At 37.2% G+C, this 16,927-nt stretch overlaps 1 protein-coding gene across 2 annotated transcripts; it reads right to left on the bottom strand.

The window, feature by feature from the left end:
* Positions 1-976: 976 nt before the first annotated feature.
* Positions 977-15,647, bottom strand: far1 (fatty acyl CoA reductase 1). Of its 2 annotated transcripts, none has more exons than XM_043228217.1 (12): positions 15,481-15,647; positions 11,830-12,046; positions 10,696-10,871; positions 9,112-9,291; positions 8,608-8,785; positions 8,473-8,517; positions 8,227-8,354; positions 8,038-8,105; positions 5,665-5,836; positions 2,701-2,830; positions 2,384-2,511; positions 977-1,636 (listed from the first exon to the last, which is right to left on the bottom strand). In XM_043228217.1, exons 2-12 carry the CDS (start codon positions 12,016-12,018, stop codon positions 1,474-1,476), a joined length of 1,557 nt encoding a protein of 518 aa, XP_043084152.1. In that variant the 5' UTR covers positions 12,019-12,046; positions 15,481-15,647; the 3' UTR covers positions 977-1,473. The 2 variants fall into 2 exon arrangements, with proteins under 2 accessions (XP_043084152.1, XP_043084150.1); XM_043228215.1 differs by lacking the exon at positions 5,665-5,836 and adding an exon at positions 6,079-6,250 and having other exon boundaries at positions 15,481-15,642.
* Between the last annotated feature and the right edge of the window lie 1,280 nt (positions 15,648-16,927).

Here is a 16,927-nt window from a genome sequence, read left to right as displayed (position 1 = left end):
AAAATAGTTAATCTATAATCCACACAGTTAGTAACAATATCCATGAACTAGTGTTTCCTAGTATGAGATTAAGCTGTGCAAAGAGTTCGGCTTGTATGACAAACATAACTTGACATGGTGATCCGAAGCACGTGCGACCATAAAAGTAGCCTATACGGTGCATTTACATCTCTTCATTTCACTTGTCATTTTGCGTCATAAACAAATCACTTCCTATTGATTTTAAACGTGGAAAATACTTGGTAGCAGACAATGTGAAATTACAGTGCTTTACCTAAATAGGGCGATTTAGAAAACATACATCCGTTAGCTCTTTTACATGACTTCAACATTCAGGCAACACACAAAACAATTTGGGTGGAGAAACAAAAGGGAAAGGAGAACACTAAACGCACATTCATCCTCTTTTGATATGTACTCGAACGAAGCGCTAAACGACGTACAGACGTAAATTAGCGTGCGTCTGACGTCATTTTTGAAATTCGGGATTCTCGGAGTGCTTTAGCAAAAGATAACATGTTTTATGTACAAAAGCTCATTACCCTGAACACTAATAAGTTATGGCAAGAGACATTCATCGCGCTTTATTTATGTATGAAACACGTGCGGAACGAATCTGGAAAATGTTCGTAAAACCGTTGACGCAAACCCGTCTGCTCGTGTTTAACAATAAGCCTCATAATTCATAAAAGGCATCAGCTTTAAGCAGGTGAACGATCCGAGGCTTGCTTTTTCTAGAGTTCCCTAGGAAAACTAACACGTTTATTAATAGCAGAAAAATTATGACTCGTTTTCTAGTTACTAGTTTCACAAAAACATCAAGTAGTACAGTAAAATGTATTTCGGGATGACCTTTTGGTATCGACTGAAAAAGAGACCGAAGACAAACATAAGGCCTGAAATCACTCAAGACGCTTCTTATTTGGTGACACGTAAAATCACTTTCATCTCGACCGCGGTGAGAGGTATTGGAAAGTTGTAAGGCAAAAGACATGAATCGAACAGAGACGTCGGGCACGTGATGAAGGTAATTTTTGAATTGTAGGCACAGAGCTGAGACAAAGCTATCTCTCGTTTTATTTTTCTTGTGCTTCGTTGATTACAGCTGGAAATGGGCCAATGCCGCTAACAAGTACGAGCAGGTATGTAAACCGTAATAATAAAGAGTCGCCCACGACCTGTTTGCGTTCAGGAGGTGGAACAGGTACAGTAAGTGCTCAAACGCGCTCGGCACGAACGCGGCCGCTCTCGTGCTAAGAGAGCTTCGCAGACCTCGAGCCCTGAAAATTCATGCTTTCTACATAGCAGTTGAGTGCACTTGCACCCGGCGATGTTGTGGGTGCATTTGCGCAGGAAGGGAGGATAGCGGATACTATGCCTGTACTCTTGACCCTCGGAGTCTGGAGTATCGCAAAGCAGAAGTGTGTGCATAGCAGTCGGGAGAGAGGGGTGGGAAAGGACACTGAGGCGGACTCAGTATCTCATGGTGCTGGAGGCTCTGAAATAGGAGAGGAACTTGAAGCACAAGCTGACGACGAAGTACCAGATGTTTCTGGCCATCTGCGAACGGGCGATGAAAATGCGCCAGATTAAGACTACCAAGATGGTGTTAAAAGTGTAGCGGATGTTCCGCAGCCTACAGGAAACGAAAACAGAAAAATTGACAAACTGAGAAAAAGTCTGAATGATTTCTAAAAGATCACGCGACGCTACAGTCCGTAGTAATGCTGAAAATTCAATTACGAATCACAGGACTAAATGACATTTAAATAATATATTAATAAAATTCAGGCCAACACGATAAGCCAGTTCGGCTGATAACAATAAATGTTAAAATTGTTAAAATTCCACACTAATTAACCTAAATGAATTAAACGTAAATGACAGTCTTAATTCTTTTTTTTTTTTTTTTTTTTTTTTTTTTTAAGATGACTGTAAGATTATAGGCAAAATTTATTATAATACTGATAACAATAAATTATTAATATCTAACAATGGCCAATTATGATACTGCTATATGATGCATTCCTACCCAAAAAATAAATAATAATAATAATAAAAAAATGTATCCTAGTCTTAAAATCGCCTACAAGTGAGGAAAAGTCACATTATTTTGCGTATCCAGAAGTAAGTTTCGATTCAGACTTTGAAACAAGTGAATAAATGCACCCACCTCAAGCAGGCATTTATGTGAATTGTGTGTCTTGAAATGTCCTTATTTATTCAATATGCTAAAATTCACATATGTAAATGGAAAACCAAACGCTGACATCTATTCACAGCGACCAAAAGTCACTCTGTCGGTGCAACAACTATCAACCATGTCAGTGGGAATGTCCCTCTATTTTAACAGCTATCTTGAAGGTTCAACTTCAATCCTTACTTGTTTAAATGTTTGCGCGCCGCTGGAAGTCCTGACAACTCTTCATTGAGAACATACTTCTTAGTGCCCATGCAGTAATTCTCCATGTATTCTGCCCAGTGCAGCTGCCTGACGTCAATGTTAAATACCTGATCAGGAAAACAACGTTTAGGACATTCATTCACTTCAAGCGCTGATAAAAGTCAAAGCTACGAGCCTCTTGAATGAAATGTTCATTGCCAACACGCTTTAAGTGACATGATTCAGAATCACAGATGCGACTCGTTTAACTGTGCCAATGGCATGCTGCGAGTGTATTAATACATAAACACACTCACCTTCTTGTCTTCAGATCCCATCTGGTTCATGAGCATGGTGACGTTGTCTGTGTTCCACACCCACGAGTGGCTCGTGAAGTACTCTAGCACCATCATGGCCTTGTGCAACCGAGTGATTGTCTTCATCATCCTGCGTCGCCACGGAAACAACGCGGGGAGCGAGCGGGAGAAAAAGAGAGACATGTGAGCGTTAGCTTCTGATGAGCTTTGATGGGGGCTGGAATTGTAGTTGGTGCCTTTTTTTCTCTTGTTTAATCCTCAAAGGGCAAGCGGATGGTGACAGACTATGACTGTAGTTTGAAGAAACCACAGCTTGTAAATGACTTAATGTTTAGTGATAGAAGCAAAACCTTTAATGCTATGAAATGTTTGATTACATTAAAAAAATGTTGATTAGTGAAGCCCATTTCTGCCTCGTAAAGTGTTAAATATTCACATTGTTTGATATCACAGATTAATTATGAGAAATAAAGCCGCATTTGCAAGATATTAATTCACACCGTGAAACCATGTCATAAATACAAAAGATATATATTTTTTTTTTTGTTTTTTCCTTTTACTTGGAGGCAGGAACTGGCTTCCACTGGTTAGTTTTCCCCAAATAAAAAAAGAAACATTGAAACAAATGAAATTAAAAATAAATAAACAACTTATTAAATGATAAAGAAAAAAAGTAAAATGCACAAAACAAAAACATTTTTACTGGAAAGCAAAAAGCCAAAAACAATCAAATTAAAAATTAAACAAGTTTACAACAAAAAAAAGTAAATATTAAACAAACAAAACAAAAGAGTTAAAACAAATGCTCCTCAGTTAGTTCAAAACAATTATTCTCCAACCCATTTATCCTGTAGTGTATTTGATTCAGGTTAGATCCCACTGCAGCACTTTTGAACCACAAACCTTTGGCAAACACGACTGTGGATTCCCATGATTTGGCTGAACAATGATCACACTGTTAAAACCTTGCAGGACCTTGTAGGGCACCTGGGCGCATTTGTGTACTTAAAGGTTCTTGATTCTTTTTGAGTGACGCTACGTGAACCTCTATAAACTCTACCAGATGTACAGGTGTGCCAAATTTCAGGCTTCATCTGATGAAGCACTGCTGAAGTTGAAGGCAAATTATACAGAAACGCCCAGTTTCCCTCAAGATCTCTTATGGGTTGGATAGGGAATGACTACATGCACTGTATTAGAACACCATTTTAAAAATCAAATTCAAAACATTCTAATGGTGTTAAAACCAATCAATGAAACATCTGCACCTTAAACCAGATGCATATCAGCAGTACACGACAAATTCACTGAATCTGCACAAGCAGAAAGTAACATTGAACTGAAAGACCTTAGATTTAAGGTGCATAACCAGTCGTTTTATTGCCAGGTACCAAACACTTCTACTCCCTGCAATTAAAACCATTTTTGCATAAATAGACAATTGTCATATATGCATCCAGTGTTTGCCTTTTTGTTTTTTGTTTTTTAAATGAGAAGGATGCCGCCTTGTAATTTCTATCTTGGTGGTTTAAACCAGAGGCTTTCAAATCGATTTAAGTAGGTAAATAAGTGTTTGCATTGGTGTGAGAAAATAACAGTACACATATTTAGATGTACTATGAAATCAATAAAACAATGTTTTTTTTGTTATATACTGTAACTGTAAATGATAGAATATAGAATAGTCTTAGAAAATGTATTATGTTAACAAAAAATATTTTTCTATCTTCTATTAGAGGACTTGAGTTACAGAAGAAAATTAGGACAATTTAAAAACATGAATCCATCTCAAGATTAAAGTGATTATGATGTGAGAATAAACTCTTTAAATTAAAAATAAAGATAAAATTTAAGAATAAAGAAAAAAATCATGTTTTGTGAAAGAACTTGTTAAATGTCAATAAAAAAGTTTATGTTTTGAAAAAGCATGATTAATTTTCAGAACAAGTGTCAAAATTAAATGTTGAAAAATAATTAGCAAAAAAAAAAAAAAACAGATTCTTCATTAATTCTTGTCTTGTTGGACGGTGTTAAAACTGCAGTGGCATAGTTTGAGAATAATGGTCTTTGCTTTTTTTTTTTTTTTTTTAGAAAATTAACAAGTGACTTTTCATGTAATGATTTTATTCTCAACATATTATTTTGATATTTCCTTTTGAATTTAATTGAACTGAGTTTAATCTTGCATTACGACTTTTGCTTGGCCCTAATCCTCTTCTATAGAAAATTACATAATGATTTATTTAACAGTATAAAAATTGTAATCTTGATTTCTGAATAGCCTTTAAAAAAAACACAATCAAAATATGCTAATTCAAATCAAAACCTTAGCACTTTTCTAAAATATTATAAAATTCATAAACAATTTGATAAATTAGCATATAGTCCTGGACCCACATTTGAAAACCACTGAGTTTAAACAATTTTCAGAGCAGAGAGTTTGGTACCTGGATCCATTATTAACGAGTGCTGTTCTCTGATCAGTTTTTACGATGAAAAATATTATAGCACACAGTCCGTATCTGATCTGAGCGGAGCACTCTGACCTGCTTAGTGAGAAAAGGCTGTGTTATCCAAACTATCATTCCCAACGTCCACTACGTTTTCATGTGCCACAAGAGCAGACCAAAAGACCTCTCTTGGAGACTTAATGGCATGGCTCAGAAGAAAAAAAAAACCAAAATATGGTATTATGGTAGGGATCCATCTCCGTTTCCACCAAAAAAATAAAAATAAATAAATAAATTAAGCGTGCAGGACTCCATGCACTTTATGGTAGCCCGGCAGCAGCGTTTGTCCGATGCCATGAAGTCGAGCAGATGGCCAGGCTGGGCGGTTCCTGAGCGGTTCCTTCCCAGCCGGCCTGCCGCCATGCCACACCACGCACCCAACACCCAGTGCTGGAGGTGAGGGAGGGGAGGAGGGAGGACAGAGGGGTGGAGAAGCGGGTACTGAAGACCTTACCGGGGCTTCTGACCCGTCAACATGAGAAACCCGTCATACAGCAGGGCAGGAAGGGTGTGACTCACTGTGGTCCAGTACTGATTGGTAAAAGGGTTGGATCGCAGGTTAACATTGGGGCGTCTGAAAGCCTGTTCTAAGGGGTTGGTCTTGAACGTCATGTTTATGCAGTACTCTGTGGAGAGGAATACAGGCATACAACATACAAGAGCATTTTAAACACAGAGCTACACAACACACACAGATAAGCGCGCGCACGCACACACACAAACACACGCGGACGGGAAGCTTGCAGAACCCAGTCTCCGAGTGGGTTATGCATCCTTGCCCAAGACACGGAGAGCGACACTTGACGACTAGACCGAGCGTGGAGGATGAAGCGGGGGAGGAGGAAAGGGGCGAAGCAGTCGGATTTACCTGGGCTCTCTTCCTGACATCCTGAGGAAGAGATCATATAGGAATGCTGGCGCCTTGTGGCTTACAGCAATCCAGTACTGATTGATAAGGTGATTGGTTGTGAGATTTACATTAGGCCGCCTGAAGGCCTGCTCGAGGGGGTTCCTCTTGAAAGTGGATATAACATGGTACTCTAAGAGACAAAAAGGGGTTCAAAAGTAAACGGCACAGCTGTGCATGACTTGGTTTAGGGTTAAAAAGCAACATTTCGAGGGTATCTTCCAGTCTTAAATATTGGGGTCACTTAATTGGCATTATCTAGACCTTTTTCATAACTCGACAATAAAGATAGTGAGGGTATTTCGGACCAGTTACTGTAATTTATTTTATAGGAAATGTACTAAAAAAAAATAAAAAAAAGAATATACATACATAATACATATAAATATTTTATTCTAAAAACTAAAACTATATTACATAACAAATACATAACGCATATATATAATGAATCACAGGTCTGACTGGGCCTTATTGTTGGGTCATGTTACTTATAATAGGACGGTTTCAACTGTAACACAATGCCAATTATAACCAAATATTGGTTTGTATTTAAACTAATTTACTATGAGTGAAATGTTTGTAAATGTAAACAGTAAGACTCAATACACAATTTTACTGTTTAATATCTCCAATATACATAGATACATTTCCAGTCTGACTGAATTTCAGTCACTCATCAAAGATGAGAAGTCAAACCTGTTTTAAGAGTTCATTGTGACATGTTTGTTGTCATAATAGTATCAACAGCAGCAAAGGCATTGCGACATTCTCACGCTAACGCTTCATTAAAAGAGTCGTTTCTCTCAAATCACAGAACTGAAACACATTTTACAGCTATAACTGAACACATATTTTTGAGAACTATTTAGTGTGTAAAATGCAAAGTTTTAAACAAAACATTTTTGCTGCAGTACACAGCTTCTCTAGCACACTTCTTCTGGAGAAAGGTATTTTTGAAATAAAAATCAGATCAGATCCGTCTGAAATCAAACAAAGTATTTACAAGACCGCCGCACCCCTATAATAAATAAATAAATAAATATAGATTTACATTTTATTAATATTAAGAAAACTAATTACAGAATCATATGCATTATGTAATTAAACATAATACATGACTGACCTAATTATGTTTTAAATCCATATAGTTAAATAAAACAAACTTTTGTCCACAACATAAAATAAATCTTGTGTTGAGCAATAATTTTTTTTTGTTACTTCCTGATTAAGTGTTAGTATTAATATAAGTAGTGCTGTCAAACAATTAATCACATCCAAAATAAAAGTTTATAATGTGTGTACAGTATAAGTATTTGTAAATGCATTTATATATTTATTTTCCTATATTTTATATATACACACATAACATTTTATATTTATATATATATATATATATATACACATATATTTCTATGTATATATACACATATAAATATACATAGTATACTAAATTTAAATAAAGAAAAATCTTACATTGGATGCAATTAATCATGATTACTCATTTGACAGCACTAAATATAATATTAATATAATATAATATCAAGGACACAGAATTACTTTGTTGCCATGTTGCATTTTCTATTTAGATTTAAGGTTATAAAATCCAAATATGGTATCACAAAACTACTCACAGTAATTCATCCACTAACGTTTAATCATAACTCATTCCTCCCCACCCTACTCCAATTTAGTGGAAAACACACAGCTATGAAGTTAAGTCTCAAAAACTGAAGCCTGAATGATCAAATCCAAACCTAACCCATTCCCATGTAAGAAAGAAGAAAAGAATAAGCTGGCTAACACCCATACGCTTGTTCCAACAAGTGAGCCTTCTCACGCTTTGATTTGCATTCAATAGCAAGAGGAATGAAGCACTTGAAGGTCACTGTGCAGCGATAGGTTTAAAAAAGTGATTCATACCAACTTCACCCCAGTGAAATGGATTGATCCCTCCAGTGGTGCAGTTGTACACCAGCATGCTTCTCGGCCTGTGAAGGAGACAAACGACATTTTCAGAAAGCTAGCGACATTCATTCCATGACTTTCTTTGCCAGCGGTCCATGTGTGAGGGATTTAGTGTGCTGGTTGGTGTTGGTGGTCATGTCCGACCTGGCATGTCTCTGGGAACCGGAATACCAGGCAGCGGCCAAAGTGGTGTTGATGACCACATCGACTGGCACCAGGTCAGCGACAGCGTTATTTGAAGCCCTCATTGTTCGCAGAATCCCCTTTCCTGCCTGCACAACCAAAAAAAAAAGAAAAAAGCTTTTAACATGAAGTACCAATAAACAATCATACGAAGTGAAATACCACTGCATTTAAATCTGCTCTGCAAAATCAAAAGTGGCCACTCACAGCGATGAATATCCCACTCGGCCCATTGAAATTATCAATCCAGCCCTTTAAACAGAGTGGAAAAGAAAGAGCGGTGCTCAAAATCCAGGCAGTATTTTTTTAATTAGGTGGGAGGATGGAAATGAGCTTGCTTACGGGGAACGGCTCCTTCCAGCTGGCTCCTACAATTGAGGGCCTGACGATGGCGACGTTGAGGTTTCCACACTCCTGCTGGACGAGCTGTTCTGCCAAAGCTTTAGTGTACGTGTATGTGTTAGGCCGCTCACCTAACAGCTTTGGTGTCATTAAGGAGACCAGTTTGTCGTCCATCCACCTGTCAGTGTCATACACATCAAGGAAGTTGAGGGACACCAAAAAAAAAAAAAAAACATTACGCCTATATACATACACATAAAATCAAAATTAAATGAAAAAAAAACCCCTCAAAAGTGTATATATATATATATATATTTATATATATATATATATATATATATATATATATATATATATATATATATATATATATATATATATATATATATGTCTGTGACATTCATTTATAAATCATTAGGAGTGAGGCTTTAGACTTGAAGTATAATGAGGAAGGGGACTGCAGCATCAAAGACAAGAAGAGTGTTCTGGAGAGTCAAGACTTACTCAAGTGTGTCTATGAGCTTCCTGTAATCGACAGGTGGTGGATAGACCACCTCTTCAATGAGCTCACGGTCACAGTGGGCGTAGGCTGTGGAAACGTGGATAAACACCTCCAAAAGCTTCATTCTGTGAGCCAAGTTAACCATCTTCTGCGTGGCCAGCACATTCAACTGCATGGCATCTCTGCAGCAGAGGGACAGAAAAAGCACTGAACTGCAGTGACTCTGCAGATGAGCGTGAGCAGATCTGATTGACCTGAAGATGCATCTACTGCAATTTGTACAAAACCACCTAACCGAGAAAAAATAAATCTAACCACGATAACCTGCAGCTAGATTGGTTTCAACCTTTCAATTTGCAGACCTCAGAACAGGAGAAGGTGAGTTAAGGAATATACAATGGGCATAAAATACACATTTATGTCTCTCGGGTGCAGCGGTGCATTACGTGAGCGCTGTGAAGGAAAAAGGCAGTCAGGTGAAGAATGAATGAACACCTCGGAAGTGTTTGTGTGTGCACTGCCTGTGGTGCTGCATTCCACATTCACTTTAAAACATAAACAAGGCTTTAGCATGTATTTTGAACGCATAGCGCTCCGGATTCATTTATTGGACATATTCTAATCTGATAAATTGCAGCAAAGACAGAAGAATTTGGGCAGAAACATACTAATGCTAAATATTTCAATAATATACTATTAAAATAAAAAACCTAATTGCAGGATTATCTTGTACTACTATTGATAATAGTAATAATAATAATAATAATAAGCATACTGTAAATACAAATACTGTATACTTGATACAATAAATGTAATATAAGGGTCAATAATAACAACAACAATATAGCATTTAAATGTAAAACAATAATGACAGTACTTTGCCTTTACTGCCATTAATAAGCCATCATTTTATTGAACTTTAATAGTAACATTATTATTATTATTAGTGTTGTTGTTTTTATCAAATATTATTTGCATCAACATTATAACAATGATATGAATAAAAAGAATAAAGGAGTGATCTAACACAAAAATAATGACAGTAAAAATTATTACTTACCATTTCTGATATTAATAATAATACATTTTATTATTAGCAAAAACATTATTAGTATTAGTAGTATTGCAAATAGTAAAGCATTTCTTGAATCATTAATAATTGTATCATTAGCATTTCCAGTAATAGTTATTATAAAAATATTAATAAAAACAACAGTAGTAGTAAAATAATAATGACAGTTGTATTAAAACTACTATTAATAATAGTAATAATAACAATCTGTAAAATAGTGAATTTGACTTGTATTAGTGGAAAAATTAGTGAGCGAAAAAACCTAAAATAGTAATCATTTTTTTAAAGGCTATTAAATAAATGTAATAATAACATGCATTTAAATGTATTATCCAGGTTTATGCAAGTCTGACAAATTGCTAATTAGAATTATGAGTTAACGGTCTTTATCTCAACAGCCCTTACGCAGTGGATCGAGTGTGTTACAGAAGGAAATGAAGAAATTACTCAAGCAACTTGTTTCCTGTGATATAACAAACTAAACTAATAGCTGTGGGCGGAGATTACAGCTTACTTCAGAGGCTCGTTGAAGCGGATGGTGGCAGCGCAGTGAAACACTACGTTAATGCAGCCCGTGAGAGTCTCCTGGTCTTCTGTGCTCAGGTCCAGGTCTGGCTGCGTCAGGTCGCTGTTCACAGCCACGATCTTCTCTGCGAAATCGGGCTGATCCACTCGCAGTCGGTCGAAAAGCTGCAGCATTCAAAGACTCAAGATCACTTTCACCATAATCAGATATCACAGTCTGGAGCAGCACTACAGTAAACGCACACAAATTCCTGTTCCGCACAGCCTAATAGACAATGCTATCAATATAACCTCCAAATGGCCAGAAATGTGCATACAACATAACTGTGTAAAGAGCAAATAGAGTGAGAGATTAGATTTATCAGAGCAATCCAGAGCATTCAAAGCATCCTGAAAGTCACTGAAAATATAACACGTGATCTGAGCAGTGCATCCGCGGCCTAATCATAAATCCCGTAAGACATTTTAAATAGTAAGAGATGAAAGACACTGCATTCAGCTGCATTAAAAGAAAAAGTCTAGTATGGTTTTCTGTTCCTAGTCTAAACATTTCTTATAATTAAATAAAACAAAAATGACTTATAATTAAAAAAAATAAATCATAAATAAATATATGTATTTATTTATTTGTTGCTTTGGAAACAAACCGAAACACTGAAGTGCTACTAATCTACTAAGACTAAAATGAATAGAAAAATTAAAGTTAAGCAGCGACATACATAAAAAAAAAAAAACTAATACTACTGAAAAAAAGCACAAAATTAAGTTTTACTGAAACAAAAAAACGAAAATGGAGTAAATTCAAAAATATGAATGAATACTAAGGAAATAGAAATAATAATAACAACTAACTAAAATAGTGTTCTGTGGAATTTTAAGACTTTTAAGTTTTACATGTATTTTAATTTTCACATTAATCATTTTGACTCCTGTTGGTTGACTTACACTGGCTGTCTGGTTAAAATGATTCTTCACTAAACGCCTGAAAATATGCCTTACATTTTTTTTTATAGCTCATACTTCCATACCTTACCCTTAATTTATACCATGAGGTATATAACTCGTTTGAGAATTGTGAGAAGAAAGCATGAAGTTCTCCTGCAAAAGACCTGCACTTGCTCACCTTGCAGTTGATCATGTCAGCAATCCGGGCTTCAGGAGCCTGTCCCGCTTTGGGCCGGACAAGCACATACGCAGCTTTGACACCGGGACAAGAGCGTAGCAGCTTCTCCAGAAGGACTTTCCCCATAAAGCCCGTGGCCCCTGTGATGAGAACATTTTTCCCCTCGTAGTACTCTGGAATGGTGACCATCCTGAGTGCACCTTCCTCTGTTACACCCCTGAAAAGCACCGACACACATGGTCACGCAATATCACGCCGTAAATACACACACATTCCTATCTAAACCTAATCTTAGTATTTCTGAAATTTCCTCCTGGTCATTTCCTTCCTTTCCTGCCGAGACCTCAGTCCACAATTACTGCATGACAATCAGATCTTAACTTTGTAAAAATGTGTAATGCCCTCTTTAGAGCTGGTGTTGTATTACTCCTGGAACCGCAGCTGGATTTTGACTTGCCGGGTCAATAAAAATTGCTCCTAAACAGCATTAAGGTGCATCGACCGCAAAAAGGTTTACATAGCACTAATTGACAGGACAAATTAAAAGGCAATAAAGCATAGTAAAATCCTAACAGTATAAACAGGTTTATTATTCTTATCTCTTGTCTACTGATAGCAAACCAATACAGCTCATCCACAGCAGATACCTGGTTAATATGTAATAAAATAAGAGATAAAGATTTTTTCCTAGTTTAGACTCGCCTCTCACATTAAGTAGTTTTGGGGTCAGTGAGTATATATATATATATATATATATATATATATATATATATATATATATATATATATATATATATATATTAATTAATTAATATTTTTACTCAGCATGGATGCATTATATTAATGAAAAGGGACGCTAGGGCTTAATGTTACAATGTTTGTTTTAAATTAAATGCTGTTTCTTTGTGCCGTTTTCTTTGAAGAATCTTGAAAAAATTTAAAATATGTATCTATAATATGTTTGTATAATATGCTCTTTTTAACATTGATAATAAGAACTGGTTCTTGAGCACATTAGAAAGATTTCTGGACAATGCAATAATACTTCTGTTTTAATTACAATTAAAAACATTAAAACAATCTTAATCTAAAAATCTTTAAAAATAAATTTATAAAAGTAATAAATTAATATTTAAAAATATTACTATATGTCATTGAAAGACAGTTTTAAAGGTATAATTACACACAGACAAAACTCATTGACAGCCTTAAATTCACAAACATTGGAAGATGATGCAGATGAAGTTTGTATTGCTTCCATGCGAATGAAACAAATCTCATAAAATAATTTCACCTAGCTGACAAAATTAAAACATAAAACACAAAAATTGCAGCTAAATGCCTAAAAATGCACGCAAAAGACTGAAAACATACAGGATGTATTCTAATCGGCATTTGACCATTTTCAGATCTTACGTTTAACTCAATATAGGATGTTTCAATCTCAGCCTGCCGCTTTCTTCCTGAAGCGTCCAGCCACATCATATGATCCTTTCCGTAAACTTATCAGGCCACTCAACGTAACAAGTTCCCGTTGGCTTGCGGGAACGCCGGCGATGAGCTGTTTTTGCAGCCTCTTTCTGGTCGGTGCTGCAGCCTCGCATTGTTTGCTGCATAACACCGGCGCCAAGTTCCACAGCTGCATGCTCCCCAAACACTGACGGAGTATGCACACACGCTGCATGGCAATAAATTCTGGGCACAATCTGCATAAAACAGTCTCATTCAGACATTCAGCGAAGCGCATGGGTTATTTTGACACACTCGCTTTAAGGGCAAGCAGCCAGTCTGGAGCTAATGAATGCTGGTTTAATTGTAGGGGTCAGGTGGATTATTCCAGAAGGCGAGACAAGACGTTGAGCAGCGCGATTTGTTTCCAAGAGCCACTCAGCACTTCTGTGACTAAGGACCCAGAGCTGCCTCTGCAGTGACACTGGCATTAAACAGCGTCCAACTACAGGGAGCAAAGCTAAAACGGGAGTTCTGCGACGAGATAAATCAGTCCCTATAGAGAAGATGGCATTTACTAACCCTGAAAACCGATCGCTCGTCCGAGAAAGAACAGATATAACCGATCTTATATGGGACCACTTGACATGATCAAATCCCTTTCATGTACACCAGATGCAAATTGATCCTAGATCCCACATCCTCAGTTTGAATAATTCATTGCACCGGGGCACCTGAGGAACTGTACTACTGTAACAAATAAGATGTATGTAAACAAATACCAACGTAATAACAGAACGACAGCAGTCGGGGATGCTTTAGCTTAAGAGCTTTCCATTACGAACCGAAATAAAAAGGACTCAAGGCTGATGGGATCGAATATCCTGTGTGTGCATAGTAAAAAATATACACAGACAGAAGAATACTGAAATACAGAATCAAAGATACAGTGACAGGAAAAAAAAAGAGTGTTGTCACAAGACTGCACTGCCTGTCTTGTGATTCTCATCACAACAACAACAGTGTGGATGTTCATCCGAATGAAATGGCAGAAATACGCAATTAACTGTTTAGAAGAAAAAACAGGGATATAGGCCAAAAATGTTAAGGCCTGTCAGACTGGTTTCATTCCTGACGCTATTTTTGTAGACACTCGGCAGTAGATATAAAAAGGTCCTAAAAGTGTTATAACAAATTAGTGATCATGTTTTCATTTACACATGAGAAAATGGAAATGCCGGTCATTTTTGTTAGCATGGAGTTATGAATCATAACAATCCTTTTCTCAAATCCATATTTTCCATTCACCTCCCTCTGTTTTGAAGGGCGAGACTGCTTCCTCTATTTAAAACTAGCTAGCCTACAGAATCAGTAGCTTTGACTACGCGAATGAGCATTGGTTGGACACCTAGACGTGGAAATGTAATTTATTTGGATTATATTTCCATCATAATCAGCTTTAAGTATTTACAAATCGTTTGAGTAAACGACTCAATGGCTCGCTTAAAACAAACGAAACGAAACACACCTGTCGCCACCTACAGACATGACGCCGCAGCGCGCGGAAAAGAGCGACCGAGTGAATCAAACGAACAAATCTTTTGGAGTCACAAGATTCGAGTCGCCGGGATGAATCACAATCGTCTCCTGAGCGCTAGCCAAAATGACACATGCTTCACATTTCATGAGAAGCTCACGCGCCCCGATCTCTCTGAAGTGCAACATTTGAACCTCACAGGTCCCGCCAAGTCTAATGTTACTTAACTTATAAAAGTATTAAACGTATAGTCAGAATGTCAATGATCACACGAATGCACAATTGTTGAAGCAATGGTGTAATAAATAATTACTTCATAACTGTACAATAATAATAAAGCACACAGACAAAAAAGTTTCAAAAGAAGTCTATTTTTAACATCAACTGGTTCTCCAAGAGAAAGAAATTGTCTTTATGGTCATGGAAATGGAACAAAGAGACATTTCTCGATAGACTCGTGCATTAAATTATCGCAAGCACCGGTAAAAGCAGCTTAGCATTACTTTCCAGCTGTGCGTCTTTCGGGGAGGATTTCCTGCGCACCACCGCTGAAAACCCCGCATGCGAAAGTGTGCTAACGGCTAGCATTCACTCTCTAAAAACTCGATTCTGAGCTCAGGAAAGACGAGGCAGCAGAGAATGAGCTGAAGCACTCGAACGCTTACCTGAGATGTTTGATATATTCCCCCGCGCAGTCTTTTTGCGAGGCGATCCCGAGGTGCTCTATCCAGCAGTGATGGGAAACGCAGTGGGGTTGTAGCTTAGCTTCGCCGGAGAGGAACTGTGATGGGTTGCCAAATGATGCGTTTCAGGAGAGGACCGACGTCACAACCCACCACGCGCGAGGAACGACGTTCCTTCGTGATATAATCCTATGTAGTGCAAAAAAAAATAATTGGTACCGCATCTGAAATGTTGAGCGTGTATTAGCTAGTGAGACTTTGACGGGTTCTGGAAAGAGATTTTACTGGAAAAGAGGTTTTAGATGCTTCCTCAGAGTAGGATTTCCCCTATAATCCCTCAAGGGACCACAGCGCTTCTCAAATGTCACTGTAAAATCCAATAACATCAAGCACCGATGTGGTAGTAGTGTATGGCAGTCCTTAAAATGCAAGAAAGATATATATAAAAAGTATTACTAGAAGATCGCATGCTGATAACCTGAATGAAATTAAACAATTATTGGCAGACTGCGAGTGAAGGTATGGTTCTCGGTATTTGCTAACTGTATGGCAGTAAAGGAATCCAGATTTGTCCATTAAATAGCCTGTCATTTCCTTGTCAGTCCGAACCACTTTTAAGTGACTTAACGCTACATGAATCAGCTTCCAGTGTAACTCTATTAGTGGCTTTCACTGAAATGTATCTTACATTTAATTTTAAGCTTTTAGATGCCCCTTTTTCTAGAGCAACTTACATAATACAGTGAGAATATCATTTTACTGTTACATATTGGCAGAGAGGTTGTTAAAAGCGCATCTATTCTGGGAATGCGCATAAAACAAAGAATTTCAGGTTTTTCTGGCTTCTATTAACTGCTGTACTGTGGTTTACTGTGGTTTCCAAGCAACAGGGCTCAAGGGACTCCTGTTGGATATAACAGAACAAAAGAGCATTATATTTTACTAGAACTGTTGTGCTGGAATAAATTTGCATGGAACAATCAACAGTTGCGTTCAAACAGAATATGAATTGATATCTTTCTCTACCCCTCAGCTTCTGTTTGTGGTGATTTGTGGCCTTGGTTGAATAGACTGAACTTGACAAGTCAATTTGTCTAAGATTCTTTTTGCGAGGAGAATTACGTCAGCCTTCAGCTTTTGTTCTCCGCAGACAAAAGCACAAATGTGTTGACAATTTTATGACAGGATACCCATGCTTGTTTGGTTTGGTGTCGCAAGTGGTGAGCTGTATACCATCATAGCTACAATTGTCTTTTGTGTTAAGAAGAGCTTCCCTACTGTTTACTAGACCTCTGGTTTGCGTACATTCTCTGACACAAGCAGGGCAGAGTGAATTGGCAAGGTTGTTTTTTCAAATGCATCTAGAAATCAAACTAGTTATTAGAGTTTAGTTTAACTGGTAGACAATGGCAAGTTCAAGTGGAATCTG

This window comes from Puntigrus tetrazona, chromosome 25, assembly GCF_018831695.1.
Source record: "Puntigrus tetrazona isolate hp1 chromosome 25, ASM1883169v1, whole genome shotgun sequence".
Lineage (NCBI taxonomy): Eukaryota > Metazoa > Chordata > Actinopteri > Cypriniformes > Cyprinidae > Puntigrus > Puntigrus tetrazona.
Note: the sequence above shows the minus strand (reverse complement) of the source record. Positions and strands in the feature narration are given on the sequence as shown.

What these genes read in the sequence shown, in the direction of transcription:
- far1 (XM_043228217.1), bottom strand. Translation starts at nt 12,018, where the DNA reads ATGGTCACCATTCCAGAGTACTACGAGGGGAAAAATGTTCTCATCACA. An exon ending in TTGACGGGTCAGAAGCCCCG is followed by an intron (nt 2,831 to 5,664) that starts GTAAGGTCTTCA and finishes GTGGCGACGCAG; the next exon opens with GATGATGAAGACAATCACTC. An exon ending in TGGGATCTGAAGACAAGAAG is followed by an intron (nt 2,512 to 2,700) that starts GTGAGTGTGTTT and finishes TTTCCTGATCAG; the next exon opens with GTATTTAACATTGACGTCAG.